General features: G+C 41.6%; 1 protein-coding gene across 3 annotated transcripts in view; it reads left to right on the top strand.

Moving 5' to 3' along the window:
• SYTL5 (synaptotagmin like 5) overlaps window positions 1-12851 on the top strand; it is a 114682-nt gene extending 101831 nt beyond the window's left edge. For all 3 annotated transcript variants that reach the window (XM_080374352.1, XM_080374350.1, XM_080374351.1), the window contains 2 exons: window positions 1703-1911; window positions 2504-12851. In XM_080374352.1, the coding sequence (XP_080230478.1) occupies window positions 1703-1911; window positions 2504-2646 (352 nt within the window). In that variant the 3' untranslated portion in view covers window positions 2647-12851. The remainder of the gene's footprint in view (window positions 1-1702; window positions 1912-2503) is intronic.
• Window positions 12852-13029: the final 178 nt, after the last annotated feature.

The raw sequence follows: 13029 nt of genomic DNA, 5'->3' as shown, positions 1-13029 counted from the left end.
TTCTTTGACAGAAGATGTTTAAAACTTCTGCTCTGATGGCTTTCAGGTTTGATTTTAAAGATGTATAATTTTGAAATGTTTAAGGTCTGTGTCATGTGCCTGTATGCATGTAGATACATAAAAATATACGGAGTATGACATATATGCACCTTTTTATTAGATAAGCAACATTTTGTGTCAGACAGTCAAAATCCAAACTATACAGAAAATGTTACATTTAGAATATACCTGTTTTGAATAAAATGACCATAATCCTGCATACCTCATTATACTGGATTTTTCATAAATGTAAGTTATATGTTAAAAGTGTTACATTTAGGAAAAAAACAGATAACTTAAAGTGTTTCTCTTTACCAGTTTTTGCTCTTATTGCTAGCTTTCAGAACTGCTGATTTTTAGATACGCTGTAGTTCATTAGTAATGGTTTGAGCATTGTTACTAAATGGAGATCATAGAAAACATCCCAGCTTTAATGCCTTGGAGGAGCCAACAAAATTTATCTTGATGTTGTAGTGTGCTTCAAACTATCGCTAAGCTCATAGACTTCACGCAGAAGAAGTTTGAGCTGTTCTTCCTATGCATTTGTTCTCCCATGCCATGTTTCTTTTCCTAACATGTGTGAAGGCATTTCCTTTTACTGAAAACAGACTGTCTGATACCCCTACGGCTCGCTCGCACCTGGAGGTCGCAACAGAACTTCAGGGAGAAAATGTTGTCAAAGTTTTTTTACATTAGCAGTAGCAAAGTGGGGCAAATCTTCGGACTATAATTAGTTAGTGGTGTCAGCTACTGCTGACGTGGATCATTCAGTACAGTGCAACAGGACCCTGTTTACCTTGGACTGCTGGTCTGCCATGTGTCATGGCCAAATGCACAATCAGGTTGCCATGAACCAGTTGAGATGCTGCAGTGGTCTAACCTGCACTGTTAGCTTGAGGTAATCTGGCATAGATTAGCCCACAGTTAGCCTACTGTAGTAACTAGCTCATGTTTATTGTCAAGTAAAAGCCTGCACAGGAATCCTGATCGAGGTCTAGTGATGCAATTTGTCTGTATGTCTGACCCCTTGGTGTTTATGTGCGACCACATAGTTACTGCATTAGCTTTGCTGAAGGAGAAGGTACAGACTATGAAAATTTGTAGAGACCTCTGATTTTCAACTAGAGTATTAAATTCTTCTAGTTTCACTAAAGGAATTCTCCAGTGAACGTGAAGTGTGAAGAACCTGTCAGACTTCACAGCTTCTGTGTTTCTGCACTGAATGGGGCTTTAGGCAACTCAAACTAATGATGCAAAGCTGCTGAAGTTCCTTCCTTATCGGTCATTTTCATTTCTTTCTGGAGGACCTCGTGTCCTGCTTTGGGAAGGACACTGGATGAGGTGATTCCAGAGGCTCCTTCTAGCCAGTGTTTTTACAATTCTGTCCATATTTATCCTCACTGAATTAAAAAGATGGTGGTTAAGACCCAAGACTTGGGGCAAGGAGACCTAATTCAAGTTTCTTCTGGTGATAACTGATGAACAAACCGAAGAACAAACGGAGCACAAATGTGAAATATGCACTTCAAGTACATGCTAGATATATTAACAGTGGGAAGTTGGGGTCCTGATCCCATTTAAGCCTCTATATGATTGTAATTATATGTTAATATGATGTGACAATCACTCTACAGACTCAGTTTTCCTTTTCTGTATCTCCCAGATACCTACTCCCAGATGACAGCAAAGCTACAAAACACAAAACTCCCATAATAAGAAAGAGTGTGAACCCCCAGTGGAATCATACCTTTGCTTTCAGTGGCTTGAATTCAAGGGATCTACATAACGTCTGCCTAGAGCTGACTGTGTGGGACAAGGAGTCGCTCTCCAGTAACATTTTTTTGGGAGGTGTCCGTTTGAGCACTGGAAATGGTAAGGACCCATCTGACTCATGATTGCTTTCCTTATGCTGCTTTCTTTCCTCACCCCACATGATTCGTGTATATGGACAGAAATGTTACTGAGCATATGGAAAGTATATGGGAACTTGGGGCAGTAGGCAAGGGAGAGAAGACATGTAATCTGTAGATTAGTTCTTTCCTCCATTGAGTGAGACACAGAAATTTGGTGCCCAGTTGTATTTCTGCACAGTCTAGAACAACTGGGAATACCTTGGAAGTGTTTCTTAGCATCCTGGTGAGAAGGAGGAGACTACTTATGTCCAGCAACAGCCTTTCTGCTGACAATGGTGTGATCTGGAAGAGGCATGAATCCGTTCCTCCTCTGTTAGGACAAAGTTTCTTGTGGTGCAGAGTGGGGAGGTTTATGTGCCTCTGTCCATGTGCCACAAAGTTTAATGACAAACTGGTGCTCTCCAGGAGCCACCTGTTTTCAGTGTAACTCCCTGTATAGGTGGTGTAAAGCGCTTATCATCTTTCTTATACACTGTTGGAGCGAATGAGCAAGGATGTTAAATAACTGCTTACTAACATGGAGAAATACCTCGTGTTTTTATAATTGCCAGGTGTAAGTAATGGTAAGGAGGTTGACTGGATGGACTCTCAAGGGGAAGAGCAGCACCTCTGGCAGAAGATGATTGACAGTCCGGGAGCTCCTGTGGAGGGGATATTAATGCTGAGATCCAGCATGGGAAAACGCAGACTCTGAAAGACTTTAACTACTGAGGGGTACCACAGGTACTCCTGACCTCGGTGGTGTTCAGGCTTTCGTCACTTTGCCCATTTGAAAGTGGGAAAGTTGTTGTACTCTTTGCCTTGGATATTAAGGCTCCAAGTGAGATTTTAATGCATTCTGCACTTTCATGCGCATGTTTTTAACCCAGGCTCCTTGTACGGATTAAGTTTTACCTGAAGCCAGTGAGAATACGACCTTGTACAGAGATCGGACTGGCTTTCTCTGTCCCTTCTGGTGACTGGTGTGCAGCTGATGAACACCTCTGCCTATGGGGAGCACAAAGTCAGAAAATTCTCTAGTTAGTAACTTTGTAAGTAATGCCTGACTTACGTATCTCCTTCTGGGTCAAAGAAGGCCTAGGAGACAGCAGTGATACCATACAAGCAGATCCAGGGCAAGTCTGTGCTTTGGCACTTAAAAGATAAGAAGCCATAATGTTGTGAAGGATAAGAAACAACGTTCCTTTCTCATGTTTGCTTGTTGGGCTGTGCAGGGTGGCAGGCTTGGCACCGGGCAGCTCCCCAAGGAAGGTCAATGCACTGTGCTGCACGCTAGAAATAGGCAGCAGGTGAGCTGGTGTACGGTGCTGGTGTCCTGGCATTCTCTGGGTTAGTTTAGTGCACCGTATAAAAGGCAGACTTGGGTCAATGTAATCAAAGAGCCTCTAATGACAATAAATCATAACAAATCCCCAGTTTCCAGAACTACATGGCATTACTGTGTTTTTCATTCAACTGACAGCTCTAGCCAAGACCTTCTGATGCCATACAGAGGGAGTATGTTCACATGCCTGTCCCCATCTCATACATCGCTGAGATGAGACACATACTGCGTTTGGAGACAGTTATCTGAGACCTTCATTCAACAGATCATGTAGCAAAGTGACGTGTAAAGCACAGGCCAGATTGATTTGCACAACCGTGGAATTTTCTCTGAATGTGCTGGGATTCAAACACATGCCCATTCACGTTAATTATTAACCAGAGTAGGTCTTTTTTTCTCCTGAATATCCCCCTGCAACTTAACAGTAGGTTTAATGATAAGAGTGAGGTTTGGCCAATTCAATCATTAATCTTATTAACTGTGACAATTGTTCAACAGTAATTCTGCTACTTGGTTTCCTAAAGTGATTTTACACCTGCTTAAATCCACCAACCTTTGGGGACTTACACAGGTCACCTGTGAAGAGCATACTGTTTTGAATAGTTGTTGTGGGCTACTCCTACCATAATGAGATAAGATTATAATCTTTTTTCAAGGACAGCACATGTCTGCTTGCAAGATTGGATGATAATGTAATTGTGTGGCATGTCATTGCTCAGGGTATAAGACAAAGGAAGATCAGTAAACTGACTGAACAACATTTCTTCTGAATTTTCCAGAATTAGAAAGCTTCCTACTTGAACTGGTAAATTAATCTGTGGCCATTCTACCTTTTTTATTCTTCTCCTCAAATGTTTTATTTTTGGAAGTAGTATTAGTACTAAGGAAACAAATTGAAATATATGGAAACATAATCCTTACATAGATTACTGGAAAAAACCCAAAATTTCAAAGAATGTATCATTCCCTGTAGATCAAAACATCAGTATTCAAAAGATTTCTGCGAAGAACAAAGACCATAAAATCTGATTTTTTTTTGAGATACAAATGTTGTTCTTCACAATCAGAACCTGCAAGAAATCTAGACTGAACAACAGAATATGAATAGCCAGAGTAACGACAGCTGGAAATTTGATATCTCTAGCTGTTTTAGTGTACAATTATGTACATGTATTTAAAGCTGAATCCAAAACCTTAAAATGTGATGTCCATTCCTTTTTTTTTAGGATATTGTATACTGGTTTTGGTTTGAGTGGCTTGCAACTGTGGGGAAGGTTACAAGCAGTCTTTTAAAATCCTAATACTAACAGATAATTTTGTTGTTAAAAACAGTATCTTAGTTTTAATAAAACAGTTTGTTTCATTGTGAATATTTTCTGTTACAATTCTGATATAACTTTAAAAAATCATTGGAGGTACTGCTTTGCCCAGTTTGAGATCCACAATTTTCAGAAATTACCAAGTCCTCTTTGAAAATAAAATTCCCTTGGAGAATCTGTTTGGGAACCAGAAGTCAGTACTTGCTCAAGGAAATTGACTTTATTTTCCTTCTTTATCAATTCTTCATTTTCTCTGAAGTTCTGCTCAAATTGGGCACTGAAGCAAGTGTAGTCTAGTTTTAGCTGGCTTTTCATTTTATGCCACAGATGCTGTGAACTGATAAATCAGAGCACAAATATCAAGCACATACATTTATGACCATTTTCTTATCATAGTAGTCTTCCTTTAAGTATTAGGTTTGGGTTGTTGGGTTTTTTTGTATCAGTATCCCCAGTGAAACCAAACATAACTTTTGCCACCTGAACTATCCCTCTCTCTAACAGAACTGGTCTGAATTTTCTTGGTTGTTTGTACTGCAAACCTTTATTTATTTTGGGAATAATAATATTATATTGACATAGAGGAACAAGCTTGATTTTTAACTTCCTGGAAGTTGATTCAAAAAGGTAAAGCTTATTAAATCTAAAGAAAATGATTCTTCAGGGCAAAATTCCAGCTAGAGTTGTAGAGGAGCACTGGGCAATTGGATAGTTCCATTTCATTTCATTTTGACGGTGAAAATGGGAAAAATAATAAGAACACAAAAAATCCTCTGAAGTTGGACACTAAAATGGACACCTTTTTTCTTGCAAAATTGAAAACCTTAAAATAATTTTGAACTGAACCAAACCATTTATTTTTACATGGAGTACAAGAGTTTGTCTAATTTGTGAACAGTATTTTCTAACCACCTAAGCACGAACATTTTAGCTAAATCAAGTCTTGCTTTGAAAGGAAATTCTGTGCTTTACTACAGCTTCTGCCTATTTTGGTCCTATGGTAGAGTTTGTGGTGAATGGACTTGCCTGGGAAGTGCCACCCAGCTCATACGCAGGCTTTTAAATTCTGCTTTTTCCTTCCAAACGGCCAAAACTTCACTCTAGGCCTGCACCTGAAATTATAGACCCGGCTATGAATAGGCTGTAGTTGTCAACTGCAGTTCAGTATATGAAAGGAACACTTTCACCTGAGAAGTGGTTTCGGCCAAGGCGGTTGTGTTTGCCGTTGATAGGATTTGGAGTATTACGGTGGAATTACCTTCTAGGTTACCTGTGACAATTCTGAATTATGGTAGCATATAATAGGTATCACACTCTGCCTCAAATGAGCCTTGGAGGGATGATGAGCATCATATCAATACTAGAGCAATTTGGAAAGCTTTGCTTTTCTATGATGTTATTGGCACATTTGTAGGAAGCATCTGATTTGTGGAAAATGTCTCATTTAATTGTATCTCTTACATCTTTGTTCTCTTCCTTTACAAAATTGATTTATGGTTTGGAAAAAGCACAAGATGATTAACTGCAGATGTGATTTCTTGTTTCCCAGATATTTGAATTAATTGCCTATAATTGTGCATCATCCTGTACTGTGTGTTACTAGGCTGAACAAAAAGACACAAAGCCAGGAATTAGGCCAAAGCCTTCCTTTTGTATATGTATGTTTATGGTATTGAAGACACATGAATGGTTTAGTCAAGGTTAATTTTTAGGAGAAAATAGCCACAATTTTAACATTGATTCATAAACTGCTGTCCTGAGTAAACAGACACAGCAGAGCTGATATTTCTAAAGCATTTTTCCACACAGACTTGAATAACTGAAGATGCATCAGTGGTGAAGAAATCTTCTCTGCATTGCACAGTGCATTTTAGTCTGATACATATTTTTCTAGCAAGGTAACTACAGGGCTTTCATCACTATTTCTTCCCCCTTGTGATCAGATTTTGAGGGTTTGACCCATTAAAGAAGAGTAAAAGTGCAACTTTTACTGTAAAATGTCAAGTGGGGACAGTAAATAAATCTTTAGACAGTGTGGTTATTGCCAGCATCCACCAAAAAGAGCTGATGCTGAGGGCTCTCCAAGTTCTGCCATCAGACTTTAGTATCCAGCCCTGCTCTCCAGAAGTTTCTCTGCTCACTTTATCAGCTATATGGGGGCTTTAGGCTTCTAGATGTTGATGCTCTCACTCGCATGCTTAGATGCCAAAAGCAGGTCAAAATGCGTTTGAAATGGCCTCCCCATCTCCTCCACCTGCATTGTTTTACATTTGAGCCAGGGTGGGAGGAAAGCTGCAAAGCCTCTGAGGGATTCTGTTGCCATCTTCCTGTGTTAATCCAAGTATCATTGCCTTCCTTGAATGCCTTTTTAGATGCCACATTTTGATCCTTCTTTCCCAACTGGATGCTTTAGCAGATGGTTTACGAGAGAAGGCATCGGGATGATGAGCATGTTTTGATCATGATGCATTAGACTGGAAGCTTATTCTTCTGTGCATCTTCCAATGCAGATTATGCTAAGGTAGCATGAAAGAAGCATTTTTTAATTTTATTTTATTTTTCTTGTCCTGCCTGGTTAGGCCCTGCCAAGTGCAATTATTCGAAGTTGTAGTCTGCAAAACATCAGCTAAACTGTAACACCAGAGCAGCCATTGAGCATCCACTGGTGCTAATTGATAAGAAGAGGTAACAGGAAGGTTGCATTTAGACTGGCAGAATTTTGGTTTCTTGAGGGATATGCACATTGCCCAGCTTCAGGCACATAAAGTTTGCAGTGTGCTCTGTAGAGTCAGTGAAGAGAAAGGCTGCTTGGATCTCTTACACCTTCAAAAAAGAGCTGAGTCCTATTTCCACAGCTGTCTAGTTTGTGAATTCACATAAGATAGTAAGGGTTGTACCTGTATCTTTGTAAGGGTCCCTCTTTCCTTCACCCCTCCCTTCGGTTCTGCAACCCTCACCAGAATGTTCTACCTGAATCTGGATACCCCAGTATCTGGAAGGAGGCAGCACGCAGCAATTAAGTGATAGTCCCACTTATTTTCACCTATATGAGGCAAAATCTGAAATTTTACTTCCCTAACATACAGTACTGATTTTCAGCACTTTGCAACAATGGCAGAAGTAATTATCTCATGAGAACTGGTCTATGCGCTTTGTTACCTCTTTTTTTTTTTTTTTTTAATAGTTTCTAGAAAATTACAATTATTTATTTATTTTTATTAACCCTAGAGAAATGGTGTTAGAACATGTGATGAATTCCAAAATAGGATGCAGACTTCTATTTGTAGTGGTGTTTTTTACCATAGCCCAGCAGGAGATACTGAGAAGCACGCTAGCAGAACCTTAGCACTGTGTGCCATGAATTTCCTGCCTGGTGATTTCATGTTTTGCAAATGCTGTTTGAGAAGTGGCATTAATACAGTGTTAATTATACTGTGTATATTGACACTGACACTGGAAGGTGAATCTCAGCTTGCTTTTTAGGTGTGTTTTAGGTTGCTTTTGAAACTTACCCTTGCTGCATCTTGGGCCTTTATTTAGATTAGTTATTTCAGCAGTTCTACTTTGTGGCAGTAATATATATATATATATCTGTGTGCTACTACTCCTGACAGCTCCGTGCGTATTTTTGAGGATAGTTCTAATTATTAAGGTTTGCCTACAGCCAAGTGTAGTCATTCATTGTAGCAATTAAGTGAATGTCACGTATCCCTCACTCTGCCTTTGTTCTGCTTAAGATCTGTTGCTAGCTCTTTGTTTAATTATTCTGCTGGACATGAACAGTATTAGCGGTATGTTAAGTTCTACCCAAGTTTAGACAAAACAAAATGTTTTCTGCCCAGAACATTTTTGTACTGTGCACTGTACGTTCAGTTTTGTGGACAAAGGTGGCTGGTAATACATTTGCAGCTGTTGTCAAGATTACTGTTCTATCTGTTAAATTAAAATACTAAAACTTTGCTGTGTCCTGTCTCTCCTAAAATGCATTACAGCAAGCTATAAGCATGTCTCCCAGGAATATCCCACATTATCTCATTGAGGTAAAGACATTACTTCACTTACATGTGATGAATACTGCAAGAGGCCTGGCCTGTCTTCAGAGGTGGGACGCCATTGAAAGTGTCATGCTTTCTGCTTTTTTGTTTGTCCCAATTTCTACACTTCATGTGTTTTTAAGCTATTTTTTATTTCACAAGCATTAAACCTGTTTTAACATGCAATTCTAAGAATAAGGGAAATGCAGCATTCTCTTCCCTCTTGCTAGACAGTTATTTCACGTGTGGCTTAACCCTGCATGTTCAGGTCCTCCCTTCCATCTCTGAGTCTCCCACCTCTTCCCTAGTTCGAGGTCCTGCCCACCTGAAAGTCCAGGTATGTTCAAATTGCAACTTTTCTGTAATTACTGGTCCTGATTTATTTATTTATTTTAAAGAAAAAGCAAAAAGCATTTGAACACTCAATTTACACTTTCAGCTGAGTCACGTTCACTTGAATTTACCTCTCAGAGCTGAGGGCTCTCTTCCATCTTCTTTTGGCTCTCTAGTTGCCTGGGCTTTTGGGGTCTTCCTGTCCCTTCCCAACCGCCTGAGGAACTAGGAGGTAAATAGTGCTCCTGGGCTCTGGGTCTGTGCTTGCCTTGGCTTGCTTTGCAGGACTTTGAAAGTCTGGCTCGGTCCGTTGGGTTCCTGCACCCAGGTTAAGTGGAGACCATCTCGGTGGGATTTGCTGGTCTCTTGGTGTGATTTGGGCACAGACAGCTGGCTCATTTGCCCTCACACCACTCCCGTCTAGCTTGTCTCCATGCTGGCTCTGGCCTTTGTGGAGGTGGGAGGTCAAACACCCATAAACTGGAAGGCAGCTGCAGGGGGAAGAGCCCTCCTGCCTTTTCTTCACTCCCTGTACCTTTGCTGGGACTGTTCTTAAGGATTCGCTTGGGGGGTCTGGAAGACACTTCTATAACTTCTGTACAATTGAACTGCAGTTTCTCCTCCCCTTCTCTATGAGGTGACAGATGAGAAGTTCTCCTTGTAAATCTGAAGTATGGACTAACCTAATAATTCAAATGCAGGTCTTGGTTATGTCCTGCTTTCAGCTGGGATGGAGTTACCCTCTTAGGAGCTAGTATGGTGCTGTGTTTTGGCTTTGCTGTGAGACTTTTCAGTTCCTCAGGCCGTGCTTGCAAAAAGGCTGGAAGGGCACAAGGAATGGGGAGAGGACACAGCCAGGCCAGCTGACCCAAACTACCCAAAGAGGCATTCCATACCGTGGGACATTGTGCCTGGTGTATGTATGTACCTGGGGGGTGGCCAGGGAGGGCAGGTCACTGCTGGGGCACTGGCCGGGCATCGGTCGGCGGGCGGTGAGCAGTTGCCTTGTGCACCATGTGGTCCTTTCTTCCTTTCCCTCTGGATTTTATTCTTTCCCTTCCCCTTTTCATCATAACTGTTATTGCCATCATTGTTGTTATTGCCCTTTCATTTTTATTCTGTTTCAACTATTAAATTGTTCTTATCTCAACCCTCAAGTTTTACATTCCTTTCCAACTCTCCTCCCCATCCCTCTGGGCTGGGGGCAGTGAGCGAGCGGCTGCGTGGGGCTTGGTTGCCGGCCGGGGTTAAACCACGACAGGTTACTTCTTGGGTGCATGGATGGCAATGGGAGACACGGTGGTAACCAGATGTGCACCAGCACACTCTGCAGTGACAATGGCTTTCCCATCTGTTCCCCTTGCATTTTACAGGGTGTGCAGCAGCTGGATCACCGCTTGAGAGGCCAAAGAAATGCATGTGCTATCCACAGCTGCCAATGTCCTCGCTGGCTCCTTTGGCCCCGGCAGCCTTGCTGCTCTCTGCCTTCCAGTGTCTGCAGATGCTTTCCCACTCTTCCCGTCACTGAGCTGCCATAAAAATATCCTCCAGCCACAAACGGGGAGAGAGAAATGGGCAGCAGCTACCAGCTGAGAGGAGCAGTGCCATCCGCTGATGGTGTGAAGCGCTCACTCCCTTCTCCCTTTTCTGTGGACATAACAGCGCCGAGACTGAGGTGAGTGGCTGGAAGTCATCTAGCGCTCAGATTGCACAGTCTAAGCTCCATTATTTCACCACCTCAATTTAAAAAGTGGGTTGTGAACATAAGAGCATTTAAATGTACTTCAGGTTACTTTTTAGTCTCTGATTTTTCATTAATTATGTGATGCAGGCTGACTCATGCTCTTATGTAAGTACTGAGCTATAACGAAGCTGCATGTTGTAGTCATTTAGTGCAGAGCTGTAAGGGTCACCGGTGTTTTCATTAAAACATAATGCTTTCTGTCCCAGAGGGGACGGTTTGAACTTCAAGAATAGCGATGTGTGACTTCAGTCTTTCCTCTGCAGATATAGAGGAGGTGTGTGATGGCAGGGGTTGTTCTCATCAAATTAGGTGGATTCTTGGGTAGGATCTGGGGAAAATCAGGCCACTCACAACATTGCTTTGTGCTCATGAGAAACTGATGCCTCCCACAACTTATCCCAGTAGTTTTGTCTGCAAAAGACGTTGCGTCACAGAGACATGAACTCTTTTCTTGTCTAAAATGATTGAAATCTTTTTGTTCCTTTTCAAAAATTGAAAAGTGTCTCCAGACTGATGTAGTAACCCCCAGCCTGTGGCTGTATCCACACACTGTGATCTGTCACATCTCCTGCAACGAACAGCCCTGAGGTGGGAGTGGAAAGGACAAGACTCATGGCAGGTCTTGCTTCTTTGAACCAGCCTGTAATCCTCCCGACTAAATTTCATGTTTTAAACAGGATTTGCATTTTGAACAGCAGTGGTAGGATTAGACCTATGGCAAGAAGAGCCATGTTGGTAGCACAACAAAGATTCCAGCGGGATGAATTACTGGAATGTATTTGAATATTTGGAATTTATTTGAATATAAAAATGCTGTGCTAAAGCGAGAAATACTAAGTCCCTTGTTAAATCACTCCTTTCCCAAAAGGCCGATCTGCAACATCCCTGCAAACCATATACGCAGGCTGATTTGACTCCAAAACAGAGATGGCACATCATGTTTTTCACTGTTCCCCACAAAAATGTACAACAGAAAATGCCAGAAACCTTATATTACTAATCAAGAACAGCTTTCCTTAATCACAAGATTTTAATAGATGTTCTGTGTAGAACTATAACTAGTAATCCAATCACTCATGCACTCTCCTCCACTTAATTCAGTTTCCTGTAACAGCCTAGTGATTGCAATCACTTTCCTGATTGCAGCAATTGTAAAGCCCCTCCTGTTCACCCAGTCACGAGAGATGACTGGATGCACTGATTCTGTAACTACATCAAAATGGAGCACCCGCAGATGGGAACTGCAGCAATACAGTAGAAAAATCAGACCCATTAGAGATTTTTTTTTATTTTTTAAAATTTTAAATCATTGGAGATTAGTTGGTGTGCTTTTCAATGAAGAAAGCAAGGGGGAGAAAACCCCTGTCCACCGGTGCATTCGCGCAATAAGCATATGCATGCTGAAGAACCTGAGCCAGAGAACTGTGACCACAGGTACGTGTATGTATGTGTCCTCAGGCTGCCTCAGTTCCATGTGCAACACTTAAGGCATGAAGCGATCTGGTGTGCCCAGCTATGTCTAGTTTTCTTAACCACTGGTGTTAGGCAGCAGAGGAAAGGAACTTGCGGTACCCCTGTGTCCATCAGCATGCCAGCTGTTATCCTCCTTGCTCCTTTATAGCGGGTCCAGGTCTTACTTTCTTTTTTGTCTGGTCAGGTCAGGAACAGAAATGCTATTTCTGTGATTATTTTTTTTTAATTATTATTTTTATTTATTTTTTTCAGTCACCAGTTCTGTCCTTGCATCTCGCTCCTAACGACAACACTCAGAAAGCTCCATCAGGGCTTCCTTGCTCTCTGGTTGCTCATCCTTGCACACCTGCCACCACCACCTGCGGAGTCCAGGGTGTATCTGTATCTTCTTTGCCTCTGGCACCAGCACTGCAGGGAGCCCTCACCTGGGCTGTGCCATGCTTTCATACCTACACTTTAGTGTTTAGTAACAGTGTCCTAACACTCTCAGAAGCAGACCACCCTGTTCAGAAGACAAGGCTTACTACCACCCACCCACTCCTTGGTGCTGGCACATTTCAGTCCACAAATTAGCTTTTTGCTAGCTAGTGTCACAGTTGACTTCCCTCTTTTCACATTCATCCCCACATTAATTCACTTGCAGGAATGGTCTTTTTAAAAGGGATTTTCTAATTTCAGCAGCTGTGAGAGACAAAATTCTGGTAAGGATTACTTTCAAGATGCTGCTAAACTGTTCCTCTGCTGAGTGTAAAATTAAAAAAATCTATCTTACAGTCAAAGACTAGCAGTTGGCTGAAAAAACAGGGCTGTGCTTGAGTGACAAGAATGAACAGCACAGACACTGAAGTGC

This window comes from Falco punctatus, assembly GCF_963210335.1.
Source record: "Falco punctatus genome assembly, chromosome: 2".
Lineage (NCBI taxonomy): Eukaryota > Metazoa > Chordata > Aves > Falconiformes > Falconidae > Falco > Falco punctatus.
This window is presented reverse-complemented; position numbering and strand designations above follow the sequence as displayed.